This window comes from Erpetoichthys calabaricus, chromosome 1 (genome assembly GCF_900747795.2).
Source record: "Erpetoichthys calabaricus chromosome 1, fErpCal1.3, whole genome shotgun sequence".
Lineage (NCBI taxonomy): Eukaryota > Metazoa > Chordata > Cladistia > Polypteriformes > Polypteridae > Erpetoichthys > Erpetoichthys calabaricus.
In genome coordinates, this window is record NC_041394.2 from 58,974,680 (window position 1) to 58,989,521 (window position 14,842).

Below are 14,842 nucleotides of genomic sequence, written 5' to 3' on the forward strand. Positions count from 1 at the left end.
CTGGTGAGAAATGAATTTGCATTGCAAAAAGAATGTAAATGCTGAACTGACTGCAGGTCAGCCACTGTTAGGGAAATCACAAATACCTTACAAAGAAAATCAATGTCAGCAGCTATAACAAGACAATTACTATACTTATAACTTAATATACTGAATAAGATTGGGATTTGTATTTATGAGTTTGATATGAAGGATAGTTGGCACAGTGACTCCCCAATTAACATATGAGAGAAATCTGTATGTTTTCCCCATGTCTGAGAGGGTTTTCTTGAGGAATTTGAACTGTATGCTTTTTCCTTACAGTCAGAAATGCAGGTTATGTTTACTGGTGGCTCTAAATTTTTATGGTGTGAGTGTATGGGTGTGTCTTACAATAGACTATCGCCCACTCATATTTGGTTCCTGCTGTGTGCCCAGTGCTGCCTGAAAAGGCTCCAGTCCTCTGTGACCCTGAAATGAAGTTAAAAGTTATGAAAATGGATAAACAATGCTTTAGGTAAAGCTATCATGTCCTAGTCTTTTAGTTTGAATTTCACTCTTGGTCAGTAAAGCCTCTTCAAACATTTTGCTTGCTCTCTTCACATATGTGAGTATTCTGTGAGAACTCTGGCTTCTGCTTACTGTCGTAACTCCATGCTGTGCTCAAATGGGCCCTCAGTAGACTGACAGCCCATAGAGATTTTGGTCCTACCCAGCACTTTTTTACATCAGTAATGGCTCTGGTTCCTTGCAGCCAGAATTATAATTACTTTTCTTTTTAATTAATTAATTCATGTTTTAAGGTTGAATCTTTTTAGCAACTGTTTTTAAATATGTATATATTTCCAAATACTAAAATTCTCCTAATCACGTATGCGTCTATCAAAATGGCATGAAAAATAAGTAATCAGTAACAAAGAAAGTGAGAGAGAACATATTAATTCAGACATACACCGGACATGAAAACTATGCATTATATGTTATAAGTTTTCACTCTTTTATTTTCTCCAGCCTCTTTATTTTAACATATTAAAAACTAAAATATCCTAAATATATAAACCAGGACCCACTGCACCAGTATAGGGTCTGACAATGGGTACAAGGATTTCATCCTGATACCTAATGACAGTCAAGGTGCCATTCTCTAGCCTGTAGAGGTCTGTGCTTCCCTCCATGGATATGCCTTCCCTGACCATCACTGACCCACCACCAAACCAGTCACACTGAACGATGTTACAGGCAGCATAACGTTCTCCACGGCTTCTCCAGACCCTTTCAGTCACTTGTGCTCAGGGTGAACCTGCTCTCATCTATGAAAAGCACAGGGCACCAGTAGTGAAACTACCAATTCTGGTATTCTACGGCAAATGCCAATCGAGATCCAATGTGCCTTGCAGTGATCACAGGGCCCACTGGAGAACGTCGGGGCCCTCAGGCCACCCTCATGAAGTCTGTTTCTGATTGTTTGGTCAGAGACATTCACTCCAGTGGCCTGCTGGAGGTCATTTTGTAGGGCTCTGGCAGTGCTCATCCAATTCCTCCTTGCCCAAAGGAGCAGATACCTGTCCTGCTGATGGGTTAAGGACCTTCTATGATCCTGTCGAGATCTCCTAGAGTAACCTGCCTGTCTCCTGGAATCTCCTCCATGACCTTGAGACTGTACTGTGAGACACAGCAAACCTGACAATGGCACGTATTGATGTGCCATCCTGGAGAAGTTGAACTACCTGTGCAACCTCCGTAGGGTCCAGGTATCGCCTCATGTTACCAGTAGTGACACTGACCGTAGCTAAATGCAAAGCTAGTGAAAAAACAGTCAGAAAACATGAGGGTGGAAAAATGTCAGTGGCCTCCACCTGTTAAACCATTCATGTTTTGGGGGTCATCTCATTGTTGCCCCTCTAAGGTGCACCTGTTGTTAATTTCATTAACACCAAAGCAGCTGAAACTGATTAACAACCTCCTCTGCTACTTAACTGACCAGATCAATATCCCACAAGTTTCATTGACTTGATGCTATACTCTGATTAAAAAGTGTTCCTTTAATTTTTTTGAGCAGTATATTTAATAATTACCCTTTTCCTAAGTTGGCTGTATTCCACCCATGGGATTCCTGTGGTCACAAATATCTAATTAGAAACAACAATATTTGTTTAAAAATTCTGTTAAAAATGATTTCAGTGAATCTTTCATTGTATTGCTTTTTGTGCCGTTTCTTTCTATGGCTCAAAAGATAAACCAAATTAATAACGGGGTATTCTGAAGTTGGAGATTATTAATTAATTGAATGGATGAGAATTCAGAAATTATTATTTATACACGAGCAGGATTGTGAGAAAGAACTTAGGAGTAAATCAGAGAGAAGTTTCAGTTCCTACCTGAGCACCTCACACCCGCGTCGTAAGCATTAGTACAGTCATCAAGATCCTGCGTATCCGCTGTACAGTCCTTCAGCACGGACTCCTGTCCTTCACAGTAAACATAACTCATCAAGACTGGCCCAGTTCCCTCTCCAAAGTAAGCATTGTATGTTGCTGACAGAGCCTCCCCACAGCCCATCTGTCTACACACCACAGCAGCGTCCTTCTCATCCCATCCATAATGACACACGGTGCCCCACTCTCCACTACGAAGCACCTCCACTCTCCCCTCACACGGCCGTCTTCCGTTCACCAGCCTCAGATCTTTGGCATCTGAAACGTAAAGAAGACAAATTCTCAGTTGTGCAAATTGCGTTTAAAGATGAGATGGACTAGTAATAACTACCGAACTCATAATTTAGAAAAAGTGAATCACTGAAATGTGTTTAAGACCACCAAAGATCTGCTTTTATTTCTGACGTGTAGTCAAAAAGAAGAAAATACATGTGCATTTTTTGTTTCTAGTATAATAGTAATTGGTTTTACTATGTACATTTCCATAATCTAAACCAAACTCTCAAATTCTGGTTTTGTCACAAATGTAGCAAAAACACATGTATGTTACATAGCACCTTTCTGTTACAAAAGCCAGCTGAAATGACTTCAAAATACGACTGTTTTCATGCATTTCTTACAGTCTTAGTAGAGGCAGGTCAAGTGATTTGTTTAGGGTGGCAATGACTTGTTGGTGAGCAGTCAATCAGGACCCTTAGCTGCTTGAAGTTATTAACCTGTCTTGCACCTTTTTATTTGCTGCCCTTGAACTATATGTGACAAAGAAATATAGAATTTAACTGACCGTTTTAAATGCTAAGGACTTCTGTCACTCATTTCTGACATGACACTTATTTAAAATATCAACTCTTTGTTAATTTTGCATATGTGTTCATATATCCTTACTTTTCTGAAACTGATAATTTTCCTACAGCTATTTATTTGTTAGATCCTTCACATTATTAAATGGTCCTGAGCACAGAACATTAAATAAAGAAAAACATTCATTAAAATGGCCAAATACAAATATTGAGTACATGCCAAATTTGGAGTAGAATCAGAGAAGGGTAAATACAAGCAGCAGTGGGATCACAAGTCTTACATAACGTAAAAGTTTAACAGATACAAGTTAGCGGGATTCCCACTGAAAGTAATAAAAATGTTTTGGGTAACAGGGAGCACAGTCCAGTCCACACAGCACTTAACATTAAATGGAATCTCATCTTTAACTTCAAACAGAAATCATCATTATTATGCTATTCCACCCATTCATCCACCACTTAACTTACTGATTTTAGATGAGGGTCTTGATGAACCAAAAAATGAACTCCACAAGGTGACCAGTCTACACGAGGATGCACTTACACACTCACACCACATTTAATCAATTTAAACTCTCCAGAATATCTTTGGAATATGTAAGAAAAAAACACACAGAAACTTGTGAAAAAACTCCAGTGACACAGGGAGAATGTGCAAACTGCACAGGCAGTCAATGACTGAGTAAAGACTGAAACTCAGCATCCTTGAAATGTGAAGCAGCTCAGCTAACTAACATCACCATCACAAAAATATATTCTGTCTTTCATAAATGAATATTATTCCTAAAAGTTTTTAAAAAATACAAATGATCTCTTCTTGTACTTGCTGTCTTACAGATATTATGCCCAGGGAATAGAGCAGAAACCAGCCTAGTGAAGACACTTGTCAAATACACACACACACACACACACACACACACACATACTTCCATCATGTAATCATATGGACAGCATGAGTTTAGTCAATGGAAGAAAACTGGAGAAAATAAGAGACACTCATAAAAAACAGGGAGAGAATGCACTGGCAGGGGTGGCACGGTGGCGCAGTGGGTAGCACTGCTGCCTCACAGTTGGGAGACCTGGGGACCTGGGTTCGCTTCCCGGGTCCTCCCTGTGTGGAGTTTGCATGTTCTCCCCGTGTCTGCGTGGGTTTCCTCCGGGCGCTCCGGTTTCCTCCCACAGTCCAAAGACATGCAGGTTAGGTGGATTGGCGATTCTAAATTGGCCCTAGTGTGTGCTTGGTGTGTGGGTGTGTTTGTGTGTGTCCTGCGGTGGGTTGGCACCCTGCCTGGGATTGGTTCCTGCCTTGTGCCCTGTGTTGGCTGGGATTGGCTCCAGCAGACCCCCGTGACCCTGTGTTTGGATTCAGCGGGTTGGAAAATGGATGGATGAAACACTGGCAGGCTGAAGGTGAAGTGAGCATGAAGTGCTAAAGCTCCTTTGGCTGCTGCTCCAAGTTTTGGCAGAATATAAATATTGCTTAATTTCATAAAAGTCAAACGCTGATGTTATATTTTTTTGCTTATCTAAACTTTCATTGCATTTCTGTATCTTTACCAAACTTTATTTTAGAGCAATGTTGCTGGTTTAAATTATAAATGCTTAGTCTGTCTGTGGTGAAATCAATGAAAAAAAATGCCTGGTATGTCAGTGGTTTTCAGCACCGTAATGTAAGTCTTCTTAAACTTTCCATAACGTCTCTCCTGTCTTTATGGCATTGCAGTTGTTACTGTCATTATTTATTTTATCTGTTATGAAATGTAGTGTTTCTCAGCTTTGAATTTGGATGGTTGTTTATTTTTTATTTTATTCAAATTTTTAATAAAGGATATTGTCCATCTTTAAATAAATCCTGTCACTGACTAGACTTCATCTCATTTTATTTTCCAAAAATCTATACCCTGATAATAATTTTGATATGAATTTTGTATAATTTAGAGATCATTCTAACTTTTTAATTTAGATTCTGCCAGTTTCATATTCACTGGCGAGGTTCTAATTTTAATTCAGCTCTTTCTTTAATATGTTTTGCTTACTTCTACTACAATCCTGAACAACCAAAAATACGGCAATCCGTTTAAATTTCTAAGAAATGTAGAAAATGTTTGTGGTTATAGAAAAATATGTATTGTTATCTCGAATTTACTTCCATTTTAATCAGCAGTTTCATTAATTATTTCTACAGAACTATCAACATTTTTTATCTCTCTCTCTCTCATGAAGAAATTACTTTAAAAGTGACATGAAATAAATAGAACAGAAAACATCATTGTATGTTTTCATCATTTGTATGTGACACAGAAATATTTGCTAAATTCATTATTTAGAATAAAGGCAAACCTGGTGAATATTTTTGAGTTGATTTAATAAATACAAAAATGGCACAAATAATGTAGCACTATCATGTTGTTGTTGCCATTTTCTTTTTTTTTCCTGCCATAATCAGTACAGATTTTTCCATGTGGGTTTGTTTTTACAGTAATAAGAATTTAGAAATAAACTTGATCCATGAGGCTTGAAAGTTAAAACAGAGGTAAAAAATTTAGGGGTAATTACTGACTCTGACCCGAATTTTAAATAACATTATTTCCATTTGTTAATTTAGCCACTGTTCTAAACAGTACCTGAGGATTTTTATTAATAGATAGCAATAATAAAAATCCTTGGGTACTGTTTAGAACAGTGACTAAATTAACAAATGGAAATTCAGATCAACAGTGCAAAATACGAACAGATATTAGCAGTACAGACTTTATGAACTTCTTCAATGAGAAAATTAAAAATATAAGATCCCAGATCTCTACATCACACTACAAACCAAATACTAGCTTAGCAGACCCTGTCTCACATTGCATTCAGCACTTTAGTAATTTTAATCCTGTAACTCAGCAGGAAGTCTTAACTTTAATTTCTAAAATGAAGCCCACTACTTGTTCCCTAGATCCAGTGCCAACAAAACTAGTAAAAAGTGCAATGGATGTTCTTGCAGCGAATATTCTAAAAATTATCAATAGTTCATTATTGCATGGCACAGTACCTGATGTACTAAAAGTGTCAGTTATTAAATCATTACTTAAAAAGTCAGACCTAGACCCACACATACTAAATAATTATAGGCCTATTTCAAATTTACCGTTTCTCTCTAAAATACTAGAAAAAGTAGTCGCCAGTCAGCTTCAGTCATACCTTACACATTACAATTTCTTTGATAAATTCCAGTCTGGTTTCCACACTGGTAGTAGTACAGAAACGGCACTAATGCGAGTTGTAAATGACATTCTGATAACCTCTGATGAAGGAAACTCCACTGTAATTATGTTGTTGGACTTAAGTGCAGCATTTGACACCATTGACCATTCTATTTTACTACACAGGCTAGAAAATGATGTTGGGCTTACAGACACTGTGCTTGCTTGGTTTAGTTCTTATTTATCAAATTGATTCCATTCAATTTCAAATTGATATGTACAGAAATGTGCTGACAGTACTCCATCATTATACACAGAAATTCAATAAGGTGTCCCGCAGGGCTCAGTACTGGGACCTTTACTGTTTTCACTTTACATGCTTCCACTGGGATCTATCATTAGGAAACATAATGTTAATTTTCACTCGTATGCAGATGACACCCAGTTATACCTTTCATTTAAATCAAATGAAGTTTCTCCGATGTTGTCTTTAATTAGTTGTGTTAGTGAATTAAAGGAGTGAATGAATGAGAACTACTTGTCTTTAAATACAGATAAAACAGAGATGTTAATTGTTGGAGGGAATGACGCTGATCATAACAATATTTTGTCATCATTTAACTCAGTTGGAATCCCAATTAATTTTACTGAATCAGCCCGCAATCTAGGAGTTATCTTTGACTCTAGCATGTCATTTAATGCGCATATTACAAAGTTGTCCAAAACATGTTTCTTCCATCTTAAAAATGTTAGGAAATTAAGGCACTTTCTAAATAAACAGGATTCTGAGAAATGAATTCATGCATTTATTTCTAGTAGGATTGACTACTGCAATGCGGTGTTCACTGGATGTTCAAACTGTTCTTTATACAGCCTCCAGCTAATTCAAAATGCTGCTGCAAGAATTATTACAAGAACAAGAAAATACGAACACGTAACTCCAGTTCTTAAATCCTTACACTGGCTCCTGGTTAAGTTTAGGGCAGATTTCAAAATCCTCCTTTTAACATATAAAGCATTAAATGGCCAAGGTCTAGCTTACTTGTCTGAACTTATCATGACTTTCAAACCAGAGCGTACATTAAGATCTCAAGATTTCGGTCTGCTTATGATTCCAAGTTTTAATAAAATAACAATGGGAGGTCGAGCTTTTAGTGACAGGGCCCCTAAACTGTGGCATAGTCTGTCTGCTTCTATAAGAGATGCCCCCTTCGGTCTCAGCTTTTAAATCCCGGCTGAAGACTCACTACTTCAGTTTAGCATATCCTGACTAGAGCTGCTGATTAACTGTACATACTGCATCTCTGTTGTTAGTCATTAGCACTAAAACATAAGTAACATGATAGTTATAATTGGATACTACCCCTCACCTATTCTGTTTCTGTTCTCGGTATTCAAATGTGGCCCTTGGTGCCATGGCCCACCTGCCAAGTTGTTTTGCCTGCCTAAGGTAAAGTCATCCCTAAAGGAGGATCGTGGGAAAGAGGGATCCTTTCATCGGATTGGCTGGCCCAGCGCTGTTTCAGCTGTGGAATAGCCAAATGGGGGAGGCAGCTTGATGGATGAGGTCTCCAGGACTCTAAACATATCCAAATCTTATCATGTGATATCATCTACTGTTAAATTCTGCTCCGTACTTCTAAAATTTTTATTTTTATACTGTATTGAGGATTTGTTCTGTTCTGTGTATTGTATTGTATTGTATTGACCCCCTTCTTTTGACACCCAATACAAGCCCAACCTACCTGGAAAGGGGTCTCTCTTTGAACTGCCTTTCCCAAGGTTTCTTACATTTTTCCCTACAAGGTTTTTTTTGGGAGTTTTTCCTTGTCTTCTTAGAGAGTCTAGGCTGGGAGGCTGTCAGGAGGCATGGCCTGTTAAAGCCCATTGCGGCACTTCTTGTGTGATTTTGGGCTATACAAAAATAAATTGTATTGTATTGTATATTAATCAGATTACTAGGACAGCATTTTTCACTCAAGAAATATAGCAAAAGCTAAACCCCTTATCACGTTGCAAGATGCTGAAAAATTAGTTCACGCTTTTGTTTTTAGTCAACTAGATTACTGCAACGCATTCCTCTACCCAAACAAAAAAAAAGCAATCAATTGCAATGAGTGAAGAATGCAATTGCCAGAATCTTAACTAGGAAAAGAAAATCTGAGCACATCTCTACAGTTCTGATGTCATTACATTGGTTACCTGTGCCATTTAGAATTGACTTTAAAATACTGCTTACTACCCCTACTTTCTCTGCTGTTCTTTTTCGGGTCTTTCAGTGGTGGTGATCTGTGCCACCACCACCACCTGATCAAAGTACCATGCAGTCCCTACATTGATGGATTGAAGGCCAGAGGTCCACATGACCATCGTCTAATTGTTCCACGTGAAGCCTGAAAACCATGAGGACTGATTGAGATTGTTGATGTTAGGTAGAATGCCTAGTGGAGGCTGGGTGGTCTCATGGCCTTGGAACCCCAGCAGATTCTATGTTTTTTTTCCAGCCCTCTGGATTTTTTTTGTTTGTTTTTTCTATCCTCCCTGGCCATCAGACCTTACTTTATTCTTTGTTAATTAGTATTGCCTAATTTTTATATTTTTTCTTTCTTCATCTTGTAAAGCACTTTGAGCTACATCATTTGTATGAAAATGTGCTATACAAATCTTCTATCACAGCTCCAGCTTATTCAAAACTCGGCTGCATGAGTCCTTACTCGAACCAGCAGCAGTGAGCACATCACACCCATACCTGCTCCGTCTTCACTGGCTCCCTGTGTCTTACATAATTGAATATAAAATCCTACGAATAACCTAAAAAGCCTTAAATAACCTCGCGCATCAGTGACCTCCTCCATCACTATTTACCTGCCCACCCACTAAGGTCCTCTGATTCTGGCCATCTTGTTGTACCCCACACTAATCTACACTCCATGGGTGACAGGGCCTTCAGCTGTATAGCGCCCAGACTCTGGAATGACCTACCTAAACTAATCAGGTCAGCTGACTCCATGAATTCTTTTAAAAAACAACTCAAAACTCATCTGTTCAGGAAGGCTTTTAACTCTACCAGACTTTATTACCCTTTTCTCAGTTTACCTCTCTGTCAAGTTGCTAATGTAACCTGTGTGTGTGTGTGTGCGAGACCATCAATTATGTTGTCTGTTTTTTTCTCTGAATTTACTGTCATAATCTTCTTTATTTATTTATCTGGTTTGTACAATGCTATATACTGTATACCCTGCCATTCTTTCTTATATTCTGTAAGTACCTTGAGCATGGGAAAGGCGCTATACAAATAAAATGTATTATTATTATTATTATTATTATTATTATTATTATACATGTTGTTGTTGTTGTAATAAAGTTGTATTCATTTCATGTTTTGAGAAGCAGGTAAATGCCTAAAAGATTTTTATTTTCTAAAGATATTTTGAAGATGGAATTCTAAATTGCTACTTTGCTTATCATCTATTCATCATATAAAGAAAAGGAAATACTTTTAAATATAAATATACAAAACTGAGTAATTGTCTCACTAAATTTCTCTTAAGTCCAGAAAAATAAAAAAACCAAAAGGTATACATTTTCCCTATTCATTTGACACTGCATTTCTTACACATAATGTTTAAGCAGCTGTTTCTTACATTCTTAGATCAGTTCTTCTCATTATTATATCATGTTAAGTGTCCATAGAGGAATTAGAAATGCGACTTACAGACTGGTGTGAGCAGAAGCAGAGCAGCTAGGTACATCAGTGACCCTCGTCGGCAGCTTCTCATGGTTCATTAGCCTGAGTGTTCTCTCCTCACAGTGAAGTCGAGTGTCTTCTATGTCCTTATATGACTGAATCTGTTAATCTGTCATCTCACACCTGCACTTGAGGCGCAGTTCTCCAACCCACCAATCACACAGACCTCAGCTTTTTAAAGGTTCAGTAAGAAAACATTAAAAGATATTTTCATATAAATTAGGTTTTTTTTTTTTTTTGCTTTTCTTCTTCTTTAATTACAGGATATACATTTTTCTTATTCTTGGTTCTTCAGATATTCTCCATAGTTCACTAACTGATATGTTTAAAAAGCAAGCAAAACAAAATTGTTCAAGATCAAAGGAAATAGGAGGATATTTGAACATTTATGACATTAGAAATTTAGATAGTTATATGATAACTTAAGCAGTGAAAATACTTACAGTATCTCTGGTTAATTGTGTGGATGCAACTGACAGTAGGTGGGCTCCTTGCATTATACATGTGTCAGAGATACTATGAACTGGATCAATTGATGTTAATGAATCAATTAATTTATCACATTTTTTGGCAATACTAATAATTAATTAGCGGTTCACTAAGCTTCCTACTTTGTTTGACATACCTTTCTCTATACATAGGATTTCCCAGCCATCAGATTTACATCAGGGTAACTGATGCACACCCACACAACAGTAAACAGTTCATTGTAAAACACAAGGATTATAGAAATACAAAAACTGTGGGCTGTCTCTTATTTGATCTTTTAGGGATTTTCTGTATTTTCTTGATTTTAGACACAGTTAATCCTTTACTTGTTGTGCAGTAACAATTCAACATGAGAAAACAGGGCTTAGCTGGCTATTTACTAAGTATTTAGAGTTCTAATATATACCGTATACCTGTGCAAATCAATTTTACATTATTATTTTTTTATTTTTATTATTTTTAATTAAAAGCAAATAACAGTCCACACAATTAAATTGAACTTAACAAAAACAAAATTCAACCTCCACCCAAAAGAAAGAAAGAGAGGAGAGCCAGCCAACAAAGCAGATCTTTGAAGCAGCAAGAAGGATGTGTATCCGTTACCTGATATAGAAGATTATTCTAAAATATTATTGATTAGATCCTGGCTTTCTTCTTTCTTCTTCTTCTTTCGGCTGATCCCGTTAGGGGTTGCCACAGCGGATCATCCTCTTCCATATCTTTCTGTCCTCTGCATCTTGTTCTTTAACACCCATCACCTGCATGTCATCTCTCACCACATCCATAAACCTCTTCTTAGGCCTTCCTCTTTTCCTCTTACCCGGCAGCTCTATCCTTAACATCTTTTTCCCAATATACTCAGCATTTCTCATCTGCACATGTCCAAACCAACGCAATCTTGCCTCTCTGACTTTGTATTCCCAACCATCCAAATTGAGCTGACCCTCTAATGTACTCATTTCTAATCCTATCCATCCTCATCACACCCAGTGCAAATCTTAGCATCTTTAACTCTGCTACCTCCAGCTCTGTCTCCTGCTTTCTGGTCAGTGCCACCATCTCCAACCCATATAACATAGCTGGTCTCACTACCATCCTGTAGACCTTCCCTTTCACTCTTGCTGATACCCGTCTGTCACAAATCACTCCTGACACTCTTCTCCACCCATTCCACCCTGCCTGCACTCTCTTTTTCACCTCTCTTCCACAATCCCCATTACTCTACTGTTGATCCCAAGTATTTAAACTCATCCACCTTCACCAACTCTACTCTGTGCATCCTCACCATTCCACTGACCCCCCTCTCATTTACACATATGTATTCTGTCTTGTTCCTACTGACCTTCATTCCTCTCCTCTCCAGAGCATATCTCCACCTCTCCAGGGTCTCCTTAACTTGCTCCCTACTCTCGCTATAGATCACAATGTCATCAGCAATCATCATAGTCCACGGGGACTCCTGTCAACCTGTCCATCACCATTGCAAATAAGAAAGGGCTCAGAACCGATCCCTGATGTAATCCCACCTCCACCTTGAATGCATCCATCACTCCTACCGCAGACTTCACCACCATCACATTTCCCTCATACACATCCTGTACAACTCTTACATAATAATAATGCATTTTATTTATAGGGGCACTTTACATTAGCAGTAAATCTCAAAGTGCAACATACAAAGATTAAACAAAGGAAAGGCAAGATAAAAACACAGATTTAGCAACATTAATTATAGCATTCTTGTTAATATGCTTTCCTAAATAGAAAAGTCTTTAGCTGTTTTTTAAAACAGCTCACAATCTGCTGTGTTCTCAGGCTCTCTGGTAGGGCATTCCAGAGCCGTGGATCAGCGGCTGCAAAGGCTCAGTCACGCATTGTATGAAGTTTGGTCATGGGGGGCAAAGGCGGTGGGTATTTGTAAAATGGAGGTTTCTTGTAGTGGATTGTAATATAAGGAGTTCTTTAAGATATTGTGGAGCATTTCCATGGATACACTGGTGAGTAAACAAACAGAGTTTGTATTCGATACGGAGATGTATAGGGAGCCAATGAAGTGACCGAAGGATTGGTGAGATATGTTCATATTTCCGCATCCTCATCAGGATTCTTGCAGCACTATTTTGAATTTGTTGGAGCTTTTGAAGGCTCTTGTTGGGTATCCTGATGAGGAGTGTATTACAATAGTCCAGTCTGGATGAGACAAAGGCATGAACCAGCTTTTCAGTATCACAGAGGGAGAGGTAGGGATGGAGTTTGGCTATGTTTCGGAGATGAAGGAATGCAATTTTACAAAGTTGATGGATATGTATATCAAATGACAGATGGGAGTCTAACTTGACACCCAGATTTGTAACAGAAGGGTAGAGGGTAATGGTACGGTCAGAAAAGGAAATATAATTTACAGAGGAACGAAGTTGATGGGGGGTGTCAATTAAAAGAGCTTCAGTTTTGGTGCTGTTCAGCTTGAGAAAGTTCTTGGACATCCAGGCCTCAATCTCATCCAAGCAAGAGGAAAAAGTTGATGGAGGTGTAAGAGAAGTCAAATCCAGTCTCACATAGAGCTGCGTATCATCGGCATAGCAATGGAATGAAACTCCATGCTTGCGGATGATGTGACCCAGGGGTAGTATATAGATATTAAAGAGGGTCGGCCCAAGGACTGATCCTTGTGGGACTCCACAGGTGACAGTGTGGGTATGAGATTTAGCATCCCCCAAGGCCACATACTCAGTCCTGTCTGTAAGATAGGAATTGAACCACTCGAAAGCAATGCCAGAAAGTCCAATTGTATAGTGAAAATGATGAAGGAGAATATTACGATCTACCATATCAAATGCAGCTGTAAGGTCCAGGAGAATAAGAAGTGATGGAGAGCAGGAGGTCATTGGTGACTCTGACCAGGGCTGTCCCTGTGCTGTGAGAAGTTTGGAAACCAGACTGATATTTTTCAAACAGATTGAATTTTTCGAGGTGATCCTGAAGCTGAGCTAAAACAACCTTTTCCAAAACCTTAGACAAATATGGAATGTTGGACATCAAATGATAGTTTGCTATCACTTCAGGATCCTAAGAGGATTTTGTTTAAATGAGGTGTAATTTTTGTGGTTTTCAAGGCCAGTGGGACTAAGCCGCTCTGGAGAGAGTGATTAATGATGTTGGCAATAAGAGGGCTTATATCTGATACATTAGCTTTTATCAGAGGAGTAGGAAAAGGGTCCAATGAACACGTTGAACGTCGCATCCTCTGTATGATGTCCTCAACTTCTTTAACTGTGATACAGAGGAACTGGAAAAGGCAGCCCATTGGCTTTGATGTAGGGCTGGAGGCAGACAATGAAGAGCGGATGCTGTCCACTTTAGAGGTGAAATATTCAATACAATTATTGCACTGCTCCTCTGTGAAATTATTACAGGCGTAGGTGTGAGGATTGAGTAAATGGTTTATCATGGAAAAAAGTTGTTTGGAATTTCCAGGACTGTCGTTGAATAAATTTGAATAGTATTGGGATCTGGCACTGGTCAGTGCCCTGGAGTAGTTTTTTTGGTGTTCCCGATAAGCTAATTTGTGGACTGTTGAACTGGTTGCAACAAAACGCCTCTTGAGGGCTTGCCCAGCTGATTTCATCTGTCGAAGCTCACTTGTAAACCACCGGGGCAGATTTTACAAAAGAGACCACTCGTGATTTAACTGGGGCATGGGTCTCAAGGATGTTGTGGAGCCCATTGTTGTAGTAATTGACTAATTCACTGACAGAAGAAAGGTGGGGAGCAATGGAGAAGATCTTAATGTCAGCATTTAAGTCAGTCAAATTTATTTGTTTCAGGTTCCTGAAGTGGATACAGCGCTGTGGTTTAGAGTATAGTGAATTTGTGGGTAAATCCATTGAGACAATTTTGTGATCGGAAACACCCAGATCAAGTACTTGGAGGTCTGAGATGAGGACTGAATCAGTAATGACTAAATCGAGGGTATGGCCCTTGTTGTGAGTGGGGGACCTTGACAAGTTGCCTCAGATTTAGGCAGTCCAGGAGCTCTAAGAGCTGAGCAGCAGAATAATTAGAGGGAGTGTCCACATGAATGTTCAGATCTCCAAGAATCAGTACATTTGATGATGTTGTACAGAAAGATGAGAGCAGCTCATTCATTTCCGTAATGAAATCAGGGTGTTGTTTTGGTGGTCGGTAAATAAGAAGTATTGTTAT

At 38.6% G+C, this 14,842-nt stretch overlaps 1 protein-coding gene across 1 annotated transcript in view; it reads right to left on the reverse strand.

The window, feature by feature from the left end:
- LOC114642265 (deleted in malignant brain tumors 1 protein-like) overlaps positions 1–14,842 on the reverse strand; it is a 136,701-nt gene that overhangs the window by 33,070 nt on the left and 88,789 nt on the right. The window contains 2 exon segments of the mRNA XM_051935175.1: positions 373–450; positions 2,358–2,672. Of these exon segments, the coding sequence (XP_051791135.1) occupies positions 373–450; positions 2,358–2,672 (393 nt within the window).